Here is a 26,605-nt window from a genome sequence, read left to right on the forward strand (position 1 = left end):
ATTTTTTCAGTTTTTTTTGGAAATTGGATATTACTAGTCATCACCAACTCCCATAACAAATTTTTTTTTATTGGTACTACGCTGCTCGCTTCTTTAAGGCAAATTTTATGTAAAGGACAAGCATAGAATCTTTGATGTTTTTGATACACCATTGAATCCATATTCCTAGTGAAAAGCTATACTTTTATTTAATTTCGAGATATTTATTATAACTTATTTCGAGCTCTCAATTTTGTAATTTTCCCGCCATTGCACAATAGTGTTTTAATACTATCAATGCTTATCAGCTATAGAAATATGTTGTAGCTTTTGTTCATTATTATTTGATAAATCTTCCACCGTTAAGTAGTTGAATTAATTTTCTTTTTATTTAATTACACTACGATGTTATTTTCATATTCTTGATTTTTATTCTTTGTCCATATTTGAAATTTATGATAAGCTGCTTTAAATAATTTATCAATATTTCTTAAACGGTGAAATTAATATTGCCATTCGTTCTTGCTTCTTACTATCTTACCATAACAAGAATATGATGCTGTATAGAAAATATTTGTATAAACCACTTCGTATTCGTGTGCGATTTTTACATTCTGAAGTTTTTAAAAATATTCCTAAGAAAAAAATTTCTTCTGCGCCTATTTTTAGGTAATTAATTTTCATTAATAATTTTGAGTGTAATCCTTTAACACATTTATACAATAAAATTAGTGTTAAAAAATGTTATCTTTGCTGTTGTATTAATATGTAGTTTTTATTATCAAATAGGTGTATTTTTATTTCATTTTTTGTTAATTGTAGTATAAAAAACCTATGTGTATTTAAAAAATTTTAGAAAATTTTAATATTGATATAAATAAATAACTTGATATTGAGTAAATAGTTTGATAATTTTTAGAACATTGTAAAATATTTTCTTTTTATATATTTTTCATCTATTATAATTGACTGCTTATAAATTAAATGTAAATAAGTTAATTTTTTATTTTTGCAAATTTATTTTACTGTATATGATCATTGAAATTAATAAATTAATATATTATTCATGAAAAAAGTTATTATTTACTGAATTACTAAATAAAAACTTGGTTCTTTTATTTTCATGTTTTAATTATTAAATGTTTGTCGTTGTTAAATAATTACAGTATACACAACATATATTAAATTATATACAAAGCTTTTTTTGAACTTAATTATTGATTACAAATAAAATTTTACTTTAGAAAAAAAATCTATTTACTTATTAATGTAATGCAATTAAATACAGTGGTTACTAATTTATGTAAGTTACACATTATTAATTTATAAAAGAAATGTTTGAGTTTTTTTTTAATGTTATGTAACGAAAGGTGATGCATAATTTTTTATGAATGTAAATATAAAATGAGAATTCATTAAAATATATGTATGCTATCAGTTAAATCATAAATAATTCATAAAAAAATATTTCATATACTATGGTAAAATTGATATATTACCTTAGAAACACTTGATCAATATTCAGATTAAAAATTATATTTTTAAATTTTATAAAATGAAACTTCCTATTTTCAGGTTAATAATAAATTTTACATCATTTTTTAACTTTTAATGCTATAAATTACATATTATTAATTATTTCTCTCAAATTTTTATGACCCAGTTTAGCCAAACAATGGCCTAACAAAATAGCAATTGTAGATAAATTTGGAGAACATACATATTCATCCATTTACAACAGTAGTGTTACTTTGTCAAAAGTGTTAGAAAATTATTTGCATGGAGAAACACAAGAATGTGTTGCTTTGTTTTGTCCTAATGATGCTTCTTATGTTGTTGCTCAATGGGCTTCATGGATGAGTGGTCAAATAGGTATTAATTTTTTTAATTTTAGATTTGATTTGCTGAATCTCATTTTTAACATTTTCTCTATAGTTGTTCCTTTAAGTCCATTTCATCCAGAATCTATGCTTGAATATTTTTTGAATGATAGTGGGGCTAAAGTTATATTGACTACTGCAGAACTTGAAAAAAGTATCCAACCCTTAGTTAAAAAACTCAAACAAAAACATTTTGTGTTAGAAGATTATGTTACTTTAAATTATAAACCACTTGGGAAAACTTCTTTTGAAAAAAACAACGAAGTTGAATTGTTTGAGCAAAATAATATTATAAATGATAATCAATTTTTTGATTCAGATGCTGTTATAATTTACACATCTGGTTCAACAGGCCCACCTAAAGGTTATATATATTTTTATAATAAAGTAATAAAAAAATCATCATAGGTAATGTTTCAGGTGTATTATTAAGTCATAGGAACTTAAATTCTCAGATTAACAGCTTAACATCATCATGGGGTTGGACTAATAAGGATGTTATTTTACATGCTCTACCATTGTATCATATTCATGGAATTGTAAATGTTTTAATGTGTTCTCTTTATTCTGGTGCCAAGTAAATATGGATTATGTTTGTTATCTTCTTTTTATCATTAGTGGAAAATTTATAATTATTTATTTATATTGATATTTCATTATCGTCAATTAATTAGCTTATGAAATATTTAGTTGTTAGGAGTTGACAATGGTAGTTGTTAATGGGTCTATTAGTGGTTTGTTTCTTTTGGAACATGATTTTTTTATCATTAACAACTCCCAAATTTTCAATCTATGAAATTTAATTTCACTTATATGAAAGGTTTCTACATAATATGTTAACTTTATTATAAGATAACAATTATATTTTTGTTTATTTTATACTTAGATGTGTAATGTTACCAAAATTTAATGCTAATGATGTATGGACTTGGTTGTTAGCCATTGATCAGTACTATGGATATCGAGTTAATATGTTTATGGGTGTACCTACTATGTATGTAAAACTTATTGAAAATTATGAAAAAATGTTTGAAAAAAATGATAGAATGGTAGAATACATAAAAGCTGTTTGTTCACAAAAAATTAGGTAAGTTTAGTAGTGAAATATTTTATTTAATACATAAAATATATTTTATAAAATTATATTTTATTAAACTTTATTGAAATCTAGGTCATATTTTTTGTTGTTTCGGTTAGAAAGTTGTTAGAAACTTTCTATAAACTTACATGTAATTTTTTTTATTTTTGTTAGTTTGTTGCTTCTATCATTTAATATTTATTATAAATGATGATTATAATTATTTTTTTTATAAAGACAGTATCAGACTTTAAAATATCATCTTAAAAAAGTAAATATAATTATTTGTGCCTTAAATGATAATAAATTAATGTTAAATAACTGTAAAAGATTTCACACAAAACTGATGATATGAGTTATAGATTATGAAAAATATTTCATTTTTTATTATTAACCAAATAAATTATAAGTGATTTTTTAAAATCTTTTTAAAAAATATGTAATAATAATTTATTATTTTTTTTTAGCAAAATGAATATGTTTATGTTATTTCAAATATTTTAATTCAGTTAAAAAATGAATTAATTTAAAAGTTTTAATTAACTTAAATTAACTTTATATATATGTAGGTACCATTGGTATCCAGATAGCACCACTTCCATGGTCTGGGGGCAGATAGTAGTATCATTAAGTATTATAAGAAGGAAAAATTAAATTAAGTCGCGAGTCGGCTAAGACGTGCTTTTGTGTGCATTTTAATTGATATTTGTATTTTGCTTTATATATGTTATTTTTGATTGTGAATATTTAGCAGGGCTTTTGTTTGAGAATAAATATAGATGTATTAAATAATAGTATTGCGTCTATTCTCTGTTCCTCTGGTTGCCTGTTGTATTTCCCACTCTCACACATATATATATATATATATATTAAAACTGCCATAGATATTAGAATATCAAAACATATTTCTATAATAATTAAATAGTTTTATATATTAATAAAAAAATATTAATTTTTGAAAAAGATATATTTTAATTCTTGATATATATATATATAGTTATGCAGAGCTGCATTATCAATTAGGCACTTAAAAGAAAATATGTTTAAGGTTTGTTAAACTTATTTTTAAGAACTTTTTTCATTTTTACTGAATACTCCTGTTACAGTGCCACAATTAAACAATATGAGATGAGGGCTCAAAAAAAGATGTCTTATAAAAAATTTATTTTTAAATCAATGATTGGGGCTTACAAATAGTTAAATTTAACCCTGCAATCAGATAAGTGAATATACTGATTATAGTGGTAAAAGACAGAGGCTCTAATTTTCTATTAGGTCATTTTTTTAAATTTTAGACTTAAATTCTAAATAGAAGGTCCAATTTTAACTTGCTATTGTTAAAAATTGTGTGCAATAATTAGAATAGTCTTAAATAGTTAACTTTTATTTTTAGATTAATGGTTAGTGGATCTGCACCATTACCTAGTACTATTTTCAATCGCTGGGAACAAATAACAGGTCACAAATTATTAGAACGTTATGGTATGAGTGAAATAGGAATGGCTCTTTCAAATCCTTTAAATGGCGAAAGAATACCAGGTAAAAAAAAATTGTTAATTTTTTTTAACTTAAATAAGTATGTTATTTAAAAATACGTGAATTTATAAAAAAAATTTTCTTTAGGATTTGTAGGTTGGCCTTTGCCCGGAGTTAGTGTTCGACTTGTTAAAGATGATAAGGTCTTAGTTGAAGGGAATTCTATTGATACAAAAGTAATTAATACTGAAGCCAAAGAAAAAACTGGAGGATATATTGGTAGTTTACAAATAAAAGGTGATAATGTTTTTAAAAGTTACTGGTGTAAACCTGAATCAACAAAAAAAGAATTTACTGAAGATGGATGGTTTAAAACAGGTGAATTTAAAATGTTTAATGAGGATATTTTTGCTGTCTATTAAATTAATATCTTTAAAACATGGAGTGACTAGAGTATAAATTTTTGAACTAACTAAATATCTTTAAAAAAATAAAACCTAATATTATTTTTTCTTTTTATAAGTTAATAGTATCTAACGTTCTATGATTTCCAGAAAACAATTAGGTTTTGTTTTCTCTCTTTCCTTCTTAACATTTTATCAATTTTAGTTTTTTTTTAAGTATGTATATGTTTAACTAACTTATAAAATAGGAAATAATTTAAAAAATAACTGGTTAATAACAATTTTTAGACCAGTATTTTGGAATATTTTATATTAAATGAAACAATTTAATATAATCACTGGTGGTAAAGTTGAAGTCTGATTATTTTTATTTCTAAAAATTAATAAACCACACTACTTTTCTCAATTTATTATAAAAATGCTAATACCTTTTTAAATACTATTTAAAAAGTTATTATCAACTAGTCATTTCTTAAATAGATCTTTTTTCATTTGTAAGTTGGTTAAACATATTTTTCTATTCAAAAAAATAAAAATGGATTGACCAAATTATTTTTTGAAAATCCTAGAATGTTGGATACTATTAACTTCTAAAAAGAAAAAAATAATATAATGTTTTATTAGTTTTAAATATTGTGTGAATCATAGATAAACAATCACTCTGTGTATTAATCTATATTTTAGTATTTTTAGAAAAATCCAAAATAGTTCTTCATTTTAAATTATATTATTTTTTTAAATATACAGGGTATAACTTTATTCAATACAAGTTTTAAGTGGATTATGTTCAGTGTAGAGTGAAACTAGAGATTTTATTTTTCATTTTTTCTTCTTAGATAAAAATTATATGTTTTTATAGTAACTTATTGATTTTTGGTCAAAAATAAGCCTAAAATAAATATTCAAATTAGATAATTCGGGAGAAATTTTATTCTGTACAATTTTTACTTTTAAATATTTTTTTTTATAATAAAATAATTATAATTGTTTTTGGCATTTATTAATTTTTACCAAAATATAGGAGAAGTTAAATCTTGTTTTGTTCCATTTTCAGTAAAAATCTAGTTAATACTTTTTATTATGAAATTTTTGTTGTAAACTGTGTATTATGATAAATTTTTATTTTTTACCAAAATCCAATGAGTTATAACAGAAAATCTGTAATTTTTATCTGATAAAAAAATAAATAAATTCTCTAGTTTTACATTAAACTAAACATAATATTACTAAAAGTTTTTATTAATGTCTCTCTCTCTCTCTCTCTCTCTCTCTATATATATATATATATATGACTTATTGATTTTATTTCAAGGAGATACAGCAGAGTATGTCAATAATAACTATAAAATATTAGGCCGTACATCAATAGACATTATTAAAACTGGAGGTTATAAAGTGAGTGCTCTATTTATAGAGACAATTATGTTACAAAATAAACTAATTGACGATATAGCTGTGATCGGATTGCCTGATAGTACTTGGGGTCAAAGAATAGCTGCTTTAATTGTAGTAAACAAAGATTCTAAAGAAATTGATGGAAAAAAAATCATTAAAGAATTAAAATTGTGGGCTGAATCTGTTTTACCTTCATACAGTATACCTACAGTAATCAAAGTTGTTGATCAAATACAAAGAAATGCTATGGGTAAAGTTGATAAAAAGTCATTATTGAAAACATCATTTAAAGAATACCTTGAAAATGTATAATTTAATCTGCATACTATATTTATTAAAACATATTTTTATAAACTACATAAAATGTCTAAGACTGCAACTTTTTATTTATTTTTTTAATTTTATCTAATTACTTGTTCAAACAAAAATTTTATATAGACTGTTATTTAACAAAACTGTTGAAATATTATTATATTGTTAATTAAATAAAAACATAATTAACATTTTATTTCTGTAAATTAATAATTAATTATTATTAATAAGGGATCAATTATTGATTGCTGGTTTTTTGAGTCAAGCTACAGTTATATTATCTATCTCCTAAATATTGCAAAACAAGTAATTGAAAAATATGATTTAAGAAAGTTGGATATAGTTTATTACATCGAAATAAAAGCTGATTGTCTTATAGCGAAATCTATAAAAAAGGTTTAGAACACATTTCTAACTCAGTATGATTACAACATACATAATCTAATAATGTCAATAAGCTGTGAATTGAAACTAAATTAAAAGGAAAAAGAAAATGGTAAATTAAAAAAACATTAAGACTTTGTTTTTAATGTTTTTTAATGCTACATAAAATAAATAACAATGTCAAAAATGATATTATAGTTCCATAAATATTTAAATAATGTAATAATTATGTAAAACAATTTTTCTCAAGCCCTGGTCAGAATTTAAACCATTTTAATATTATTCATAAAATTTAATAATTGGGTTTTATATTATTTAATTATAACTTTTTAACATAAAATGATCTATTTTAGCCAAAAAGTAGTAATAATAAGTTTTTATTTATAGCTTAAATAATTTCTTAAACTAATTAAAACATGAATAGTCATTTTTAATTATGGAAATGTAGATGCATAGAATGGGCCAATGAAAATTCATTGTATTTTAAAAATTATGTTATAAAATAATATTTAATAAAGAGCAATATGAAATACTTTTTTATTATGTTATTTGATTATGGAATATTTTTTTAATAATTTCTCAAAGGAACTTATATAATAAAAATTAAAAATATTTTTAGACTACATTTTACTATATAATGTTCAATAAATACGAAAATGGGTTTCTAGTGTTCTCTATGTTACTAACGATTGACCCGTTTTTTATTCGTTGAATATAATATATTTTTTTACTGTAACTAGATATTAGTTTATAACTAACTAGGACTATAAATTCATAGATATTAAAAATGTCAAAATATTAGTTTTAGGCCTGGTTTTTTGGTGTATTTTATTTGACAGATAACAAGATTTATCCACAGGATAGTTAATGATAGTTTTGTTCCAAAATCAAAAATATTCATAATCGTTTTTAAAACTTCCAAATAGTTATCTAGAAAATAATTAGTGAAAAATAAGGAATAATATAACAGGGGCTTTATTCATTGTTTATCATTATCTGATGTATAACTATCTGTTAAATAACTAGACAACTGAAACACTGGGCTTTATATATAAATAAAAAAAGTATAATATAGAATTCATACATTAACAAATGTAAGTATAATATATTTAACTAATCACTCATTATTTGACCTAAAATTAAACTAGTGAGGTATTTAAAACTTTTCTAAATAAATTTTCTTCTAGAATATTATAATTGTTACAATAATATATTAATAGTTAAAATATTATAATCATAAAACATTTTTAAGAATGTATGACAACTTTTGAAATTGTTAAATTAAAAAAAAAAAACCTAAAAAATTTTTTTTATTGTGACATCAGTTTTAAGTTTTAAGTAATAAAATTTCTTAAAAATGTAATTCTAAAATTTTTCTTATTAGTATAATAAAATTGTGTAATTAACTTAATTTATTTAACATTTTACAAAAACAAAATAATAATAATACAATAAATGTGAAAATAATAATTCATCTAATTTAAAGTATAATAAACAAATTAATAATAGATAAATAATATTCTTAAAATAAAAACTAGAAGGTTGTTCAATGAAATAAAAAGTTGACTAAATTTTAAAAGTTAACTTAATTTAAGACCAATTGGACTTAATGAAGTTAATGAGACCATTAGTAGAAGAGTCATGACTAGTAATAGTATTACCTGTTGCTAGTTCTGGTTCAATTTTTTTGGCAAGTTGTTTACCCAATTCCACACTAAAAAAAAAAAAAAATTCAATAAATTAAAAATGTTCATACTTTTACTGAGGAATAAAGTTTGTAATTAAAAACTCTCATCTTACCCCCATTGATCAAAAGAGTTGATATCCCAAATTACTCCTTGGACAAAAATTTTTTGTTCATACATAGCTACAAAATAAATTGTTACACATAAAATTAATAAATTAAAAAAAAAAATTATCAATTGCTAACCAATTAATAATCCTAAAGTATATGGTGTGATTTGTTTGAACACAATAGAATTTGTTGGGCGATTTCCAGAAAAAGTTTTGTGAGCAACCAATTTCTCAAGTTCTTTAGCATCTAAATTTGACCCTTCAAGTTCCTTACGAGCTTCGTCTGGTGTTTTACCTTTCATTAGTGCTTCAGTTTGAGCCAAAAAGTTAGCCATTAAAATCTATTTTATATAAATACAATAATTAATTATCAATATATTTAAATATTAAATCTTACCTTATGATGAACACCATCACTAATACAGTTGTGAGTTACAGCTGGTGCAATGAAATCAGCTGGAATGAGGCGAGTACCTTGATGTATTAGTTGGTAAAAAGCATGTTGTCCATTAGTTCCAGGTTCACCCCATACAATTGGCCCAGTTGAGTACGATTTGATTGGAGTTCCACCCACTGTAACTGATTTTCCATTAGATTCCATGTCACCTTGTTGAAAGTAAGCAGAAAATCTATGTAGATATTGATCATATGGCAGTAAAGCATGGGTTTCAGCACCATGAAGATTGTGATACCAAATTCCCAATAAAGCCAAAATTACAGGAGCCTAGGAAACAAGATTAAGTACATATAAATTTTTACCATATGGTAATTATATACTCACATTTTTTTCTAATGGTGTGTTAAGAAAGTGTTGATCCATATAATGGGCTCCAGATAATAAAGACTCAAAATTTTTAAAACCAAGAGAAAGACATATAGAAAGGCCAATTGCAGACCAAAGAGAATAACGACCTCCAACCCAATCCCAAAATCCAAACATGTTATGTTCATCAATGCCAAACTCTGTTACTTTTTCTTTGTTTGTAGATAAGGCTACAAAATGTTTTGAAACTGCAGACTCCTAAAATAAGAAAGATCATTAATCTAAAGTTAATAATGCATCAGTATGAAAAATTATCTTTACATCTTTGGCTATATTAAGGAACCATTTTTTTGCTGACTTTGCATTGGTAATTGTTTCTTGAGTAGTGAATGTCTTGCTGGCAATAATAAATAATACAGTTTCTGGATTAAGTTTTTTTAAAGTTTCTGCTAAGTGTGTTCCATCAATATTTGATACAAAGTGTACACGGGGTCCCACAGCATAAGGTTTTAAAGCTTCAGTTACCATCAAAGGTCCCTAAGATTACAACTATAATTACTGATGTATTATAATTACTATAATTACATTATATTATATTAATTTGATGTATTATACACATAATTCAATGCCTACCTAATAGTCATATCTAAAAAAAATGATCTTCTTACACACATCAAATAGTTTTTTTTCTCATTCTACTTTTAATAAATAAATCACAAAATTATATACTTTTTTTTATATACAATACCATATTGGTTCTCTATCACCAATATGGATAAATTGAAAATCTCCACAATTTTCATAGCATTTAATATTAATTATCTTTAGAATATGAATAATTTTCAAGTTTACAAACAAAAAATTTAATAAATATTCATATTTTTATCTTCAAGAAAAAATAATACAAATATGATCTAATTTTTAATTGAAAATGAACACATTAAATTTATTCATTTTAAAACTTACTAAATCTGATCCACCAATACCAATGTTAACAACATCTTCAATAGGTTTACCAGTATAACCAACCCATTTTTTTGAAATAACCTTAACAAATCACATAAGATATAAAAGAAGTATTAAATAAAACATTAAAACATAAATATACTTCTTCAGAAAATTCTTTCATGTGGTTTAAAACACTGTTAACTTCTGGCATAACATCACAACCATTGACCAGTATAGGTTTATTAGAACGATTACGTAAAGCAACATGAAGTACAGGTCTGTTTTCAGTAATATTAATACATTCACCACTGAACATAGATGATCTTGCTTCTTCAACTTTACGAGCTTTGGCCTAAATTAAAACATTTAAATTATACTTTAGTCCACAGTTATATTAATGTGTTGTAAAAATAGACTGAAGCTATAAAAGAAATTTTTAAATTAAATGTTAATTTGGCATAATATGTCTCAATCAAGAAACATGAATCTTAGATTTTAGTTTTTATTGGATTATTTTTACTTAAAATCTTATGTATGTATATTATTTATATTAACCCAAAGATTATTGTCTAATTAACTGAAAATTAAACCTAAAACCAAGAGAGATACTTAATTTCGCCAGAAAGACGGGACTCTTTGGTCATCTTTAGAGGTGACTTTAAGGTTGGTAATGTATTAACACTTTGGTGATAACACTTAGGTGGGTAAATCGAATCAAGACAATTCGGTATGAGGTGCGCACAATGGACCAACAGGTCTAAGTGCATGGGCATTATGTCCACCTCAATAATAACTAAACCTAAAACTGAAAATTAAACTATTTAAGTTCAAAAGTTAAAAAATAATAATTTTTTTGGCTGAACTTTAATTAGTTAAGTTCAACCTTTGCAAATGTCCATTTTAACAACATATCTTACTGTTTCTTTATCGGAAAATCAAATAGGGCTAAGAAAAAGACATATTAATACAAAATAAATAGTACAGGTATGATTATTCATAATATAATAATTGTCAATAATCACAAAAATATTTATATATATTAATTAAATTAATTAAAGATATTAAATTTATTAATAAAATATAATATATTAATAATAATATACTAGTATAACACTTCAGTCAATTAAACTTAATTATATTATAAATTAAAAGCCAAAAACTATGCAACAATAAAGTTGCTTAATTTTTCATAGATACTTATAAAAAGTTTTTGTTAATGTATACAAGTAACATAATTAAGGAAATACAGACTCTTTGAACAATATTAAGACTACCGACTTACCAGATTTAATAATAAGCCAAAAGCTTTTTCATCTAATCGATTTTTAGAGTAATCAATCAAAACATCTCCATCATTAGGGGTTGATAATTTCAAACTGCAAATACAAAATAATCAATTTTTAAAAGATGATCATTTTTTAAATTTCAACAAAGAGTATGTTTTACATACTTTATATTTTAAACAATATTCATTTAATGTGATGTTTTAAATTGGAATGTATTTTCCAAAAAATGTTCAATTATATATTTGAAGATTAATAGGATAAACTATATATGATATAGTTATTTTAGCTATATAAACTAAAAATAATAATATTACCAAATGAAATATATTGATGTTTTAGTTTTCTGTCAAGTAAATTTGAAGTAAAAGTAAATAATTCAAAAAATAAACCAAGTTTAATTCCTTTCACTTACGAAATTCAAAAGTAATAATTTCAATTATTTATCCAATTATAAATTAATAATGTTAATACAATAAAATTATCATACAAATGATTAATTATAAATAAATCATTAATTTAAAAATATTTTATATTAAAAAGAAATTTAAATATTTCATATTTTAAAAAATCTATTAATAGAACAATTTTCGTAGGAAAATTAAACTTCTAAAATTAATACATTAAGGTCAAAATCCTGTAACAGAAAATCCTATAGTAACAATTCACAAGGTCAAAAATAAGTTTTTTTACCTGTATTTATTGAAACGATCACATTCGTTGGCAAATAACTGTTTTATATTTAACGAGCGACCAACCGAATTATAATAATCCAAAAGAGTTTTGTAAGCTGGATCATCAGTTAGTAAAGTTTTTCCAGTCATAGTTTTAGAGAAAGTTATAAATATTAAAAAATGTTCTTAAAAGATAGTACTTAGTAAGAACGTAAAATAATAAAGAAGACAAGTGAATTAACTCAAAGTAGCGGATATGAATTAATAATTGGTAATAAGTGAATGTTGATCAAAATTCCACTAGTATAGTTTGCGTCTATCAGAAAACAGCTGAAAACCAACATAGCGCAGCGTAGCGTATTAAGTAGTAGAACATTTTGATATTACACTGTACATAGGCAAATTTTTAAAGGCTGGGAGCAAATCGTTCCATGTGATAACAGATTTTTTTTCTTTGGTATCACAGTGATTGTAGCACTGGCAGCATAATATGAATCCAAAGGAGAAAGAGTGGGGGAGTGGCAGAAGGTCGACCGGCTTGCACTATCGATAATATCGATAATAATACTATAGTAGGAAATCACCAACCAGTCTTTACAATACAGTGACGTAAAAATCGAACTAACGTGTATTTTACAAAAAGTAAATTCTTTATACGGATATAAGTTTATAAAATACAAATGTATGTATAAATATATATATGTACATATATATGTGTTTATCTATTTATATAAGTGTGTATATACCGAATTGGTGAATAATAACACGGAAATAAATCATTTTTGACAAAAAAAAAAGAAAACAGTTTCGTATCGTGAGTGAAAACAATTTTTTTCGTATTAACTATTTTGAAAATTTAAGTATCAAAATATTATCTTTGGACTCGAAATTATCGTTGCCGATTTTCCCGTTTTCTTATCATTGAGCTTTTTTTTTGTTTCCAAGACGAGTGGTGATTCCTTTTTGGTTCTACTCTATCCGAAACGGGCAATCTATTATTTTATTACAATAATAACTTTGTTGTAATTGGTGACTAAATATTTTCCAATAATCGTTTAAATATTTAATTGCATACGTCGAATTTCTATCAAATGTATGTTCAGTTATAAAAAAAATTCTATGTGATACACATGCATGTCGTTGAAAATTTTAAAGAGTAAACGTCCAATTGGCGTATTAGGTTTCATGTTGGCCCCCGCAAATACGTACAGACTCTGTGGATAAACGAGTCACACGAGTCGTTCAAAAATACACCTGGTGGATTTCTCGCTATATTATTAGTAAGTATATCATAACACTAAGATTTGAAGACAAAATGGCCGTTTCCCCCTTGTCATTGCCACACGAGGGTCGTTGGTGTCTGATCATCTTCGCGCGTGTCCACCCTTTACGTACTATCAACACCTACTAACATACATTTATCTGTGATCTATGCACCCACCCAACCCTTTTAAATACACAACATTATTCATTTATTCTCAAATAACAGTGTTACTTCACTTTCAATATTTAAATGAATTTAATAATATAAAAAATTAGTATTTTTGCTGTTTATAGAAAAACAATATATTTTTTTTGTTTGATTGGTAAGTTACTAAATTACTTCGAAATAAATAAATTGGTTTGCAATAATTTTAGATGAAAATTTCAGTGATAATAGTGGATATTTTCATTAATTGATATTTCACAGTTTTTTCTTTATTGATACTTCACATTTATAGTTGCTTAAGTTTTATTTATACCAGTAGTTTTGTTTATTTCTAAATTTATTATCTAATACTATAGTTGCTAAGTATATAACTTATCTAACTATAACTGAATGTGTTTTAAAAATTAAAAGGGAATTTTTACATTATCAAATAGTGGTTTAGATTTGATACTTTAGTGATTCCTAGTTAAAATTGTATTTTGAAAATGCCTTCATCACATTTTATCATGTTTTCAATTAATAATAATTTTATTGTTACTAATTAAGGGTGCGGTTTATTATAAATTACAATGAAATATCATTACCAATTTGGTTACAAATAGCATTTCTGTACTATTTGTATTATCCAACCTAAACTATTTACTTATTTGATTGTAGATGGTTTTATTTTTGAATTCTCAAATTAATGTTTTTGTAAATACTTTCTTTTATTGTGGAACTGTTTAATTATGTTAATGATTAAAATAATGTGTATTTTATACTTTATTTATTATGCATTACTATTTTATATTGATATTTATTTTATCATTATAGTGTACGACTCTGCTGCAGAGATGATTTAAATGGATCCTCAGATAGGTTGGCTGCAACCAGAACAAGTAGGTCCTGCTCAAGAATTTTGGTCCAGAATATTGGACTCTACTGAGGACACTGACTGTAACGACGAAAAATATAGCACTGAAACTGTTCAAGAAGAAGACGACGACGACGATTTTTCGTTGCCGTTAGATTGGAAGTTTGATTTTTCTATTGATGATCAAGAAATTAAAACTAGCAATCTATATGAGCACGGTTTATTTACAAACATAGCTAGTACATACGACATGAATAAAATGCAAGCACATTACATTGGAAAGTTTGGAGGTTGTCCATGGAGACACGGAAAGAGTTATGATCGTCAACCTATTTGCACGTATGTACTTTTAATTTTCAAAAAAAAAGTTTGTCAAAAAATTATTATTGAAATACAGATATATTAGCAAATTAATATTTAAATGTTTGAATTTCTTTTATACATATATGTAGTTATTGTCTGAAATTAATTTTATAGTTGGAATTAATTTTTTATTTATAGCCTCCATAAAGAGATAGAAGACTTTTTTGCATACATGTCAGCCACGCCAGAAGAACACAACATGAGACTTGATGTTTTGGACCGTGTTACCAGTGTTATACATGCTGAATGGCCCAAGGCTAAAGTTGAAGTATTTGGTAGTTTTCGAACGGGTCTTTACTTACCAACTAGGTTAAATTTAATACATTGTAATGATATATAATATAACAACATATCAATTATTATTATTTTACATTTTAGTGATATGGATCTAGTAGTGATAGGTGAATGGGATACATTGCCATTGCATTCACTTGCTCAAGCTCTACTTAAAAATGGTGTATGTAATGAAAATATTCAAGTTTTAGATAAAGCATCAGTAAGTAAAAAATTATCCATGTTAGTTAAAGAATTAAAAATATTTTTTTGAAATACATATTTTAATTTTGTTATTTTTATCTTATATTATTTTTATACTTAAAGTACTGATTTAAAAAAAAAAAATTTGTTAATGATTTATTTTCTTAGCACTTACTAGAACTTTTTAATAAGGCAGTAGTGAAGTTATGACGCCTGAGGCATTTGCCTTAAGTGTTATTGTAAAGGCCATCAAAATGAAAGTTAAAGACTTTTATATATTTTTAAATAAAATAACAAAAAAGAAATTGTTTAATCATTAAAGAGTTAGAATTTTTTTGTATAGATTCATATATTTAAATTTCTCTCTATTAACAATATGTTAAATTCTAAAAGTTGCTTTAATTATAAAAGACCATGGCAACTTAAAATTGAAATTTCTGAAAATGAATTATGAGGTTAAAGAATTTGAAATTATGAACTGTGGTTACCTTGGTCAACTATATCATAATTAATTTATTGTTATTCCAATTTTTATACAGGTTCCAATAGTTAAAATGACAGATAAGGCAACTGATGTCAGAGTGGATATAAGTTTTAATATGAATAATGGTGTAAAATCAGCCGAAATGATTAAACACTACATGGATGTCTATCCAATGCTTCCTAAATTAGTCTTAGTGCTTAAGCAGTTTCTAGCTCAACGTGATATGAATGAAGTATTTTATGGAGGAATATCTTCTTATAGTTTAATCCTTATGGTTGTCAGTTTTTTACAAGTATGGTATTTTTTAAAGTATATTCAAATTAATTAGAATAATTTATATTTTTATTTTATTTTTAGTTACACCCTAGAGGTGACTTAAATTATACTACTGCCAATCTCGGTGTATTACTTATAGAATTTTTTGAATTATATGGTAAAAAATTCAATTACATGCACACAGCTATCCGTGTAAAAGATGGTGGACAATACATATCCAAAGATGAAGTATATTTTTAACTTTTTATCACTATGTACTAAGTTATAATACTACAATTGTAATAATAAATTTGATATATTAGGTTCAAAAGGACATGGTCGATGGACATAGACCTAGTATTTTGTGCATAGAAGATCCATTGACTCCTGGTAATGATATTGGGCGCGGTTCTTATGGTGCTCTTCAAGTAAAAAGTGTATTTGAATATGCATTTACAACACTAAAGGCTGCTCTGGACCCACAGATTGTATCTCCCTGTTTTAGGTAAAATTTTAATATATTTTTTTTCGTGACAAGTGTTTTTATAACCACCAATAATGAAAATACTTTTACCCTATTAATTTACTTTTCTTTTAATTGCAATACTATAATTTATTTAACTTAGGTTAAATTACCATATTCTGAAAATGGCCTTATAATTAAGTGAAAATTAAACATAAATGACTATTTAATTTATATTTTTTTAATCTAATCATATATATATATATATGAAGAATATAATTTCAAGTATTAAACAATTTCGGCAGCTAAACTACTTATGTTAAATAAAATTTGTTATTTTTAGTATACTTGGACGGATAGTTCGAGTTAATGACAAAGTAATTTTATATCGGCAATGGGTGAGAGATAGTTATGCAGTACACAATACTCAACGAATGATAATTACAAATTTGTTGGGTACTAATACCATTAGTAATAATGTCAGCATTTCGACAAATACTAGTAGTAGAGCTTCAACTATTTCTTCAGGATCAGGTTCTGCTGATTCTGTAAGTGCTTTAATTTCTTTATCCAACTTATTCTCTAATTTAACTAAACATTTATCATATTTATTTATTATACAGGATTCAGAGAGTAGTATAGAAAAATTAAGTGACCACGGTGATCATAATGATCAAAATAGTAATTATCAACCTAGACGTAAATTCCCCCATTATCACCGTCATAATAATTGGAATAATCATCAAAACCATCAAATGATAAACCCAGGTATTTAAATTATAACTATTATTAACTCTTAATATTATCAAATTATTTAAAATGCTATGCTTAAACTCTCAGGTAATCATACTACAATGCGCACACAAAGGATAATATGTCCAAGTCCTGCTAATAATTACCAACCAAGGGGTTTTACAAACAATAATTATAACAATAATTACAATCATCATCAAAACTATCGACCTAATGCTGGAAATAAACATCAATATACTGGTAATTACCAGCCACATTTTGGTAATTTTACTACGTCACACAAAAGGCAAAAGCGAAAAAACCAAACCCAAGATGTTAGATGAAAAAAACTCCTAAATTGTATAATTAAAGTTATTTATTAAGACAAAGCAAATGATAACTTATAAAAAGTATTCAAATATAAAATTATATAAAAAAATAATAATAATAATAGAAAAAAAAAAAATACAAAACTATTACAAAATATATTAAAAAAAATTTTTAAAATATTATGAGAGATCGTCTGTTTTTGACGAATTTTTTTTGTTTTACAACCTAAAGAATAATCATGTATAAAAAAAACTATTTAACAAAGTTATAAAAAAGTTAAGTTCTGTGAAAAATATGTCAAAATTTAATTAAAACCTAAATAAAAGCCTAAATGCTCTTTTAAACTATAAAATCCAAAAAAATGAAGATAAAAAAAAAATTATAAAAAAAATACAAAAAAAAATTACAGCGATTTTTTATAAAGCTGTCAAAATATTTATTTTAAAATTATTCACATGATTTTTTTATTTATGCATACTTTCAAATGTGTCATCTTATGTAACACAAAACAAAATTCAATCTTAATTTAGAAGATATTTTGTTAAGTCAGGCGATAGAAAAAACAAGTACAACACGTTTCATACGCGTATAAAAAAATGTATTTTGTGTAAGTTATAGCTCCAATTTAATAAAAAATATCACTGCCACCTTGCACTATTATAAAATCTATTACATGTGGCATATATTTATATTTAATCGCGTGCATATAAGCCCACTGTGTTCCTAGTCATTTTTATACAATTAATTTTAATTTACATGTAAATTTGTAGTAATAAAACAAATATTATTTATTTTAAGAGTGCAAATAATCAGAAGTAATTTATGTATGGACTATGTGTCTTTCAAAGATAAATATATAAAATCATTATAATGTAAAGTAACTTGCAAAGCAATATCAGGAAATGTTCATATAGGAGCTTATTAATATCTTTACTTATGCTAATGACATGTGCTATAATACATATATAAAAGTTTTTTTGTTTTAATTTAATTTTCTCTTTTTTTTTCGTTAGCATTGTTTAGATATAAGCGTGAAGTATGAAAAGTTTACGAATTGTTATTATATTCATAAGTGTTAATGTACTACAATACACCACGTTGTATCCTTAACTGTCATAAAATTATTTGTGAAAGGAATTTTACCAACGATTGGGTGCACTTTATATATTTATATATTTATTTATATATAAATAAAAAAAATTAAAATTTATGACATAGGTATTCACAACATAGTGTAGGTGTAGAAAACAACTGTATAATAATTATGGAGATTGTTTTTTAAGTCACCAAAATAATGTAATAAAAATGTATATTTTAAAAGTTATAAATACTACATCTGTTCTATATATATACACATATATATTTCTTTTTTTCTTTTTTTTTTTTTAATAAAAATCTTGTATAAAATCTGTGTCCTTAATGTGTTTAAATTAATGTTTACACTATTGCCCCAAGTTCTAAATCTCCTATTTCCTTGAATATTATATATCCCTATTTATTATGAAAAATATTTAATGTAATTTAATAGAAGTTCGATTACAATTTTATAATTATAGTATTACCTTATATATAACTTATTAATAGAAGAAAATTTTATTTCAAAGTAATATTTAAATTGTCTTTTGCATTTTTTAATCATACAAACTAATTCCATGTAATATAAAATGAAAATTATCTTCCATTTTTCTTGATCAATACTTTTGCAATAAAAGAGCAATTTTTTTTATTTACCAACATATTTGATTGAAAATATACATACAAGCTACTGTAACATAAACTGTAATGATTAATTGGCAGTTTAAGCTTATGTTAGTTGAAATTCTATAAAATGTCTCTTAGCTTATAATAACAGTAGTTATATTACATTTCAACAGCAGTTAAATTATACTTTTATTTTAAGTATGGTGATAAATTTAAAAATAAATATAATTAGACTGATATTTAATTTATTTAACAATGTATATATTGTAGAATATTTAAAATGTTATAATCTGTTATGTACAATATTATGTGAAAAAAAATATCGTTGTTATTTTATTTGTATTTAAAATAAAGATATTTATCGACCTGATTTTATACAACCGTTATTATTGATATGCGTTGATCTCATTTTAACTTAAAAAACAGCTTATTATTCTTAGTGGTACCGAAATGTTACAAAATAATTATTACAATATAAATTAAAAACGTGCTAATCACCCACTCACTCGTTTTTCGACACATTAAAAATAACAATAACAAAAGTGTGTCCAAGTTATATTGTTGTAAAAGAGGTTAACAGTACTCAGTACAATTCTTAAAACTACTATGAAACTCTATATGAATTACTTTTTTAAACACACTGAAACATAATTATACGTATAAAAATTTTTTCAGTAACTTTATTCAAAATATAAAAATAAACTTTTGATGCAGTCATTGTTTAAAAACAACGCTTAAGCGTTGTCAGTTAGATCTGAGACAATATGCAAAGTGAATTATGGATAGTTTTATCTGTACCAGTTGTAAGAAAATATTTGTTTAGCCTATTTTGCGCTCACAAAATTGTTTTATGTGAGCACAGAAATTGATACTAATTATCGCCGCCTCCTTGGCAAAATCGCGTAACATTTTAAGAAATGTTAAAATAAAATATAGGTGCATATTCTAAGCGTTATTGAAATAAAAAATGTCTGATATTTCTTCAAATAACTCATCATTAAAAATCTTATTTTCATTGTTAGCTGTTCAACATTTTTTTTCTTTTCTGTCACCTTAACAATTTCCAAAAATTGAGTAACACGGTTTTGCCATGAAGTTATATTGAAGTAATCATTAATGACAATGAACTTTTGTACTTTTTTTTTAATAATAATAGAACATATAAAAGTACTCTCCAGTTTTGTAAAATGTCATCAAATAAATTTTCGACTGTATTGACGATTGGGATTTATTTTTTATAATTTTGTACTTTTCCATGAATACATGATTAATATACATTTTTTTTTGTTCGGGATGGTAGCGAACATTAGTATATTTTCCAGAAAACCCACTAGTAATGATATTGAGAAAAAAACCCATTATAAAGTACTGTAAATCAATATTTTAACTTATTTTACTTATTACTGCTTATAATAATAATTATGATAAACTATAATTGCATAACACGATATTAAATTGATTAGTGTAAATTATGTTTACAGATCTATAAGTTAATATCCATTTTTTTAATATTTTTTTTTGATGATGTAAAAATATTTTGATTTCAACTATCAAATATTGTATGCTTTTTTTTTTTGTCAATATATTTATTCTCATTTAAGATAACACAAAATCTCCAACGAAGAATTGACTATTCCCCCAGAAAAAAGTATTCATATACTGTTATAAAAAAACAATTTTAGGATGTGAGGAATTAATTTATCACTTCCAAAAGTTTGATTTTAATTATACCTATGCCAAGTATAGCTTAAAAAGAAATTAAATGGGAAAGGGAGCTATAATTACTGTTTATTTAACGTTCTAGTTGATAAATAATTTTATTTTACTAAATTCATTAGGTTGGTGGTTATAATTTCTTTAGAATCAGTTGACCAATGTGACTATTCATGGTAGCATTTTTATATTTTTATGTGTATACAATTAAAACATAAATTTAAAAGCAAAAATAAAACTGTAACTTGTGTATCGTCACTTTAATGTTAAAAGGTACTTAAAACATGTTCATCTTAAAGAGTTGAAAACATTTTACTTTATTTTAGAACCAGAATTTTTTTCGGATGGAATTATTTTTTTGTATTTGATTGCGGAAATACTTTTCTCAAAACTTCAAAATTGGGAAAATATATCGAAAAGAAGATATGCTTTATATAGTTGATTACATTCGGAAATATTGAAAAATGTACAAATCAAATTATAAAACGTGACCTCTTTAGATACGCCCTATAAACATCTCAAGCCTGATGTGTATGATTTTCTTACATGTAAATGTCGAAGAACTTTAGAATAGTAGTAGTTAGTTCAGTAACACTCTTTTATTAAAATTCATAAACGCATCAGAATTTTTTCGTTTTATATGATCAGTTTTTCAAAAGGAATAAAAAATATATATCTGTTCCTCATTCAAATGGGTAAAAACATTTATTTCCATTTTGGAATAATTAAACGGGTGAGATTTTTCATCATCTATTAGGGATCACATTCTGTATAATTTAGTCTTGATATTTAAAAATGATATTTTCATTATATGATATTACATGTAGATTTTTGTGCATAAAAATGTTACATAAGTACTTCAGTTTTTTCGTCTCTACGCATTACATGATTAGTGAAGCATTTGAGAAAGAGGTAGGGTTAGAGATAATTTAGAACACACGGCACTCGCAAATCTAGTTTCTACTGCATCTACTTCGACAGTACTACTTAGTTCTCCACTAGTACTGTCATTAGTTGTATTGTTACGCGATAATATATGTCTATTTATACACACAAATTTTTAGGTAAGTATTAATATACTGAGGCTGTTAATATTCTAATGTCAATTTGTACATCGATATTATTAATTTATTTTTAATAATAATATTTAGATAATGGTTTAATTTAATTTAGAATAAATGTTTTTGGTAGAAAATTTGTTTAGATATGACATAATGAATACTCCCTTTAGTTAAGAATTTCATCATTAAACTTATAGACTATGTCATTATATTAAAATTTAATTACATATCATTTAGTTGGATAAAATAGAATATAATTTTTTTAAACATATGACTGATTATTTCTAGTGGCACAATAAGAAATGATGTATGGAAGGTCCATATAGCTTTTAGAACGATTAGTCAGGAGATTTACCCCTCCACAACCCTCGATACTATGATTTTATATCGATTGGTGAGGTATAAACCCGAAAACCCCTTTTGTTGCACCACTGATTAGTTCTTGTGTTTATTATATTATTACTTAAGATTATTTCTACAGGTTAAATTACATGTAAAGTAACCATAAAAATGCGATTTTTTTATTTATGGCATATAACTTGTAGTATATGATAGTTATAAGCAATTTTTATTTATTTTTTAGCTAGACAAACTATCGAAAAGTACAAATTAAGTATTAATAGTGAAATTTGAATTTTATTTAATAAGTAATAAACTTAAATAAAATCAAAAATAAATGCGTACTCTTACCCCATTGATGCGGTGAATATTTTGTAAAATTTTCTTATTGACCAGTATCGTTAACATACACATTTTATTAAAAGTAATGGATACGGAATGAATAAAATTATGGGTACATACAAAATAAATTTAGCTTAATTTGTGGTGTTGGAATGGATTTGATTGACGAATAATTTATTAGTTCATTACAAAGTCGGCATGTCCAGGCTATGCTTAAGTTGATCAATGAATGATACGGACTTTAGTCTCTTTTTCATTTCCATTCTTTCTCATCAACTCTCTAAAAATTATTTTTACTGTTACATAATAAATATATTTTTTTAAAAGACTCAAATACACATTGTTAATATATATTTTACTATGTATGTTTTTATGTTAATTTTCTAATCAGTGTTGTTAATAAGTGAAATAATTTTTAATTACATAATATTACAGTAGTTATTGCCATATTAACAATGACAAGTGATTTATCCATTGAGTATTCATTTCCTGATGGGTTTATGTTTGGCGCTTCAACAGCTGCTTATCAAATAGAAGGAGCATGGAATGAAGATGGTAATTTTTTAAAATATTTTTAGTTGAAAATTAATATTTGTTTTGACATTTAGTGTTGAACAAATAACAAATTTTCTTCTTTGTAACTAGGGTAGAAGTATCAGTTTTTAGTTATTTGCCAGTGTTCGGTAAATTTCTTGATTAAGATATCGTACAGTCATTTTAAAGGTTTAAAAAAAAGTTAATTATTTTGACTTATTGACGAAACCTAAACGATTTTCATTGTTCGTTTTTTTTTTATATAGACACCGTACATTTATGAAACAGAATGGTGCGTAGTGGTAAAAATTCACGTAACTCTTGCGATCAAACTTTTGCACATTAAAATTTTTGTTCAGAATAAAAAAATAATCATGATAGAATTACAAAAATATTAAACATTTTTTTTTTTGTAAAAATTTAACTTGAAGTAACTCACCGTATCTTTTATTTTATATTGAATGCTATTACTCATTTATAATTTTTTGATAAGATTGCTTATTTTTTTTTAATATTATATAATATAATTATATATTTTATAATTTTATTCTGATCACCTAGTTACGAATATTTTCTCACAAATTCACAGTGTCTAAATAATTTCCGTTTTGGTTTATTTAATTCAATGATACATAAATTGATTTCTAGTATAATATAAGAAATGATGTAAAAATTCCCATGCGTCAGTATATTTTTAAAATACACGTTAATTTTATACACAAGTAGGTTTCAGTTTAACATAATGTATCGAAAATTTGTACACAAATATAATATTTTTATCACTATTTATCAATATTTTCTCTTACATTGTATGTATTTAAGACTTTCAGTGCCTGTATGTGAAAAGTTAGACATTTTTTTAAAAGTGTAGTATTTTTTAACTTTAATGCAAAGCTGAAAAGGTATTAGTTTTGTGATAGCATATGGTTTTTCAATCTATTCATGAAAATTGTTAGCTCTCATTGGACTAAATTAACTGGTCTCTGAACAAAAGAAACTCGATTTTAATCTAGTTGAACTAATTTTGACGAAAATTAAAAATAAAAATCTCTTAATTTTAAAAATTTCTTAAAAAATATTTTTAGAAATATCCTTCTTACACTACCTAAAAAAGGCATTTTCAAAATATTTCTTCCCGATGTTAAAAATAATATAGATAATAATCAAATTTTAATAGAGTTTACTACAGAAAATAAGCTTTATTTTGATATTCTTTCTGTAAAAAACATAACCTACAGAAAAGGTTTAAAAAAGACCACTCACTCATGTAAACAAATTTTTTTTAACGCAATTTATGAAAATTTTCCGTAACGTTTGACAAACCGAAATCTATTTCACATTAATTATTTTAAGAAGTACTTAATGATTTACTATAAAAACGTTCCCATAGAATTTTTTCTATGAGTTATTTGACTTTAAAACTCACTTTTCAAAAAAAAATTTAATATATTTGCATCAAAATGTTTTTAGCTTCGATGCGAAGCGGAGAAGGTATTGGTTTTACTATGATATGTTTTTTTTTTTTTTGTGTCTGTTACCACTTTTTCTCAGCTCTCACCGAATGGATTTCTTTCAACGATAGACGTATCTAGTCGAAGACATTACCCTCAAAAATTTCCCTCGTTCCCCGTAAATAGGGGAAACCTCCAAAAAAATTACAAATTTAAAAATCGCTAATTTTCGAAATTTTTAAAAATTTTTTTCTTAAAACTTCCATAACTTTTCAAAAATGAACAAATCAATATAAAATTTTTTTTTATAGATTTATGTTGTCTTTACCTATCATTTGGTATATTTCTTTTATAAATTTAACCCTTTACCTACCAACAGGGGGGGATTTAAAATGACAACTTTTTCACAAAAAATTTACTTTTTCAATTTAACTTTTGAAAGTGTTCCGGAAAGTCTGATACTTTTATATATATCTTAAATTAAAGCTAATGTAATTAAATTTATTATGGAAAAAAAAAATTTCGGACTTTATATTGTCTTCACGATGAAAATGGCTACCGAATGCTATTTTTGTGTGAAAATTCTGGATTTTATATTTTACATTTTTTACTTTATTATAACGCTATAACTTATTGAAAAGATTAATACAATTTTTTTATGAGAAATACTATTTTTTAATAATCCCTTCTTCATTTGACATACTTTATCTTAATCAGGATATTAATAAGAAAATAGCAAATCATGTAGCTTTAGGAATAATCCACCAATTTTTTTAAATTAAACACTATCTAACAATTTGCATCGAAGCGTTTTTTTTTTTATAGTGATTTTAATCACTGTCAGATATTATTATACTTGATCCAACTATGCTACGTCGCCACTGTGTCGCGACCTCCCTGTTCTGGGTGTTTTTTTATCATAGTGATTTTAATCACTATATTTGTCTAATTATGCCGCGCCCCCGCTATAGTTACTTATTTTAAATTTCCATTTGGACAATGATCTATTTTTTATAGTTACATTTCTTCAATTTTCATTTGGATTTTGGTTTAAAGAACAATATTCTGGGTTACTATTAAATACATTATTATAACTTAGATTTATGATTTCCTAAAAATAGGTAAAATTTGTTCTCTATATAGGTATAAACTAACTATTATTTCTTTTACAGGAAAGGGAGAAAGTATTTGGGATCGTTTAGTCCACTCTCGCCCAGAATCAGTAGCAGATGGTTCAAATGGTGATATTGCCTGTGATTCTTATCATAAATACAAAGAAGATGTAGCGCTTATTAAAGGATTAAATGTAAAAAATATTGAATTTTTTTTTAATCATTTAATTTTAAATAAAACATTACTTGGGGCTCCTGATAGACAGTGCACCGATACTACCAGTCCATCGGCCTCCTTTTGGGCCACTGCTCCAATTTTTATACTTTCTTTACATAAAATCATGTCTCAAAATTTAATTGCACAGCGATTAGTTAATTTTTGCAAAATGCTTTTGAAAGGCATTTGACATAAGCTGTATGTCGAACTATCGAATAACATAACATTTGCTTCGATTCAATGTTGATTATAGTATAGTATACTGAGCTATATACAGAGTGTTCAGTAAGTCAGGAAACGGGTTTCTATTGTTCTCATTGTTTGTAACAATGAGAACAATAGAAACCCGTTTCCTGACTTACTGAACACTCTGTATATA

The 26,605-nt window shown here is 24.6% G+C and overlaps 4 protein-coding genes across 7 annotated transcripts in view; 3 read left to right on the forward strand and 1 right to left on the reverse strand.

Annotated features, from left to right (window-relative positions):
* Nucleotides 1-314: 314 nt before the first annotated feature.
* LOC126907481 (malonate--CoA ligase ACSF3, mitochondrial) lies at nucleotides 315-6,720 on the forward strand. 2 transcript variants are annotated; one of them, XM_050688804.1, is made up of 8 exons: nucleotides 315-648; nucleotides 1,643-1,851; nucleotides 1,915-2,223; nucleotides 2,280-2,436; nucleotides 2,746-2,946; nucleotides 4,331-4,476; nucleotides 4,561-4,791; nucleotides 6,130-6,720. In XM_050688804.1, the coding sequence occupies exons 1-8, from the start codon at nucleotides 533-535 to the stop codon at nucleotides 6,522-6,524; spliced, it is 1,764 nt and encodes a 587-aa protein (XP_050544761.1). In that variant the 5' UTR covers nucleotides 315-532; the 3' UTR covers nucleotides 6,525-6,720. The 2 variants fall into 2 exon arrangements, with proteins under 2 accessions (XP_050544761.1, XP_050544762.1); XM_050688805.1 differs by lacking the exon at nucleotides 315-648 and adding an exon at nucleotides 1,450-1,554.
* A 1,528-nt stretch (nucleotides 6,721-8,248) lies between these two features.
* Nucleotides 8,249-12,727, reverse strand: LOC126907482 (glucose-6-phosphate isomerase). Its single transcript, XM_050688807.1, has 10 exons — nucleotides 12,390-12,727; nucleotides 11,696-11,789; nucleotides 10,574-10,765; nucleotides 10,432-10,512; nucleotides 9,787-10,002; nucleotides 9,484-9,723; nucleotides 9,100-9,426; nucleotides 8,839-9,043; nucleotides 8,709-8,775; nucleotides 8,249-8,622 (listed from the first exon to the last, which is right to left on the reverse strand). The coding sequence occupies exons 1-10, from the start codon at nucleotides 12,518-12,520 to the stop codon at nucleotides 8,499-8,501; spliced, it is 1,677 nt and encodes a 558-aa protein (XP_050544764.1). The 5' UTR covers nucleotides 12,521-12,727; the 3' UTR covers nucleotides 8,249-8,498.
* Nucleotides 12,728-13,096: 369 nt separating this feature from the next.
* On the forward strand, nucleotides 13,097-18,932 carry LOC126907479 (terminal nucleotidyltransferase 4B-like). Of its 3 annotated transcripts, none has more exons than XM_050688803.1 (10): nucleotides 13,097-13,184; nucleotides 14,613-14,991; nucleotides 15,154-15,324; nucleotides 15,394-15,511; nucleotides 16,032-16,268; nucleotides 16,334-16,480; nucleotides 16,555-16,736; nucleotides 17,038-17,242; nucleotides 17,318-17,462; nucleotides 17,535-18,932. In XM_050688803.1, the coding sequence occupies exons 2-10, from the start codon at nucleotides 14,642-14,644 to the stop codon at nucleotides 17,768-17,770; spliced, it is 1,791 nt and encodes a 596-aa protein (XP_050544760.1). In that variant the 5' UTR covers nucleotides 13,097-13,184; nucleotides 14,613-14,641; the 3' UTR covers nucleotides 17,771-18,932. The 3 variants fall into 3 exon arrangements, with proteins under 3 accessions (XP_050544760.1, XP_050544758.1, XP_050544759.1); XM_050688801.1 differs by lacking the exon at nucleotides 13,097-13,184 and adding an exon at nucleotides 13,193-13,650; XM_050688802.1 differs by lacking the exon at nucleotides 13,097-13,184 and adding an exon at nucleotides 13,801-13,956.
* A 3,164-nt stretch (nucleotides 18,933-22,096) lies between these two features.
* Nucleotides 22,097-26,605, forward strand: part of LOC126908398 (myrosinase 1-like) — a 14,068-nt gene continuing 9,559 nt past the window's right edge. Inside the window, exons 1-3 of the mRNA XM_050690423.1 lie at nucleotides 22,097-22,234; nucleotides 23,348-23,467; nucleotides 26,070-26,203. Coding sequence (XP_050546380.1) covers nucleotides 22,207-22,234; nucleotides 23,348-23,467; nucleotides 26,070-26,203 — 282 coding nt within the window. The 5' untranslated portion in view covers nucleotides 22,097-22,206. The remainder of the gene's footprint in view (nucleotides 22,235-23,347; nucleotides 23,468-26,069; nucleotides 26,204-26,605) is intronic.

The sequence above is a fragment of the Daktulosphaira vitifoliae genome, unplaced genomic scaffold (assembly GCF_025091365.1).
Source record: "Daktulosphaira vitifoliae isolate Bord-2020 unplaced genomic scaffold, ASM2509136v1 Scaffold_5, whole genome shotgun sequence".
Lineage (NCBI taxonomy): Eukaryota > Metazoa > Arthropoda > Insecta > Hemiptera > Phylloxeridae > Daktulosphaira > Daktulosphaira vitifoliae.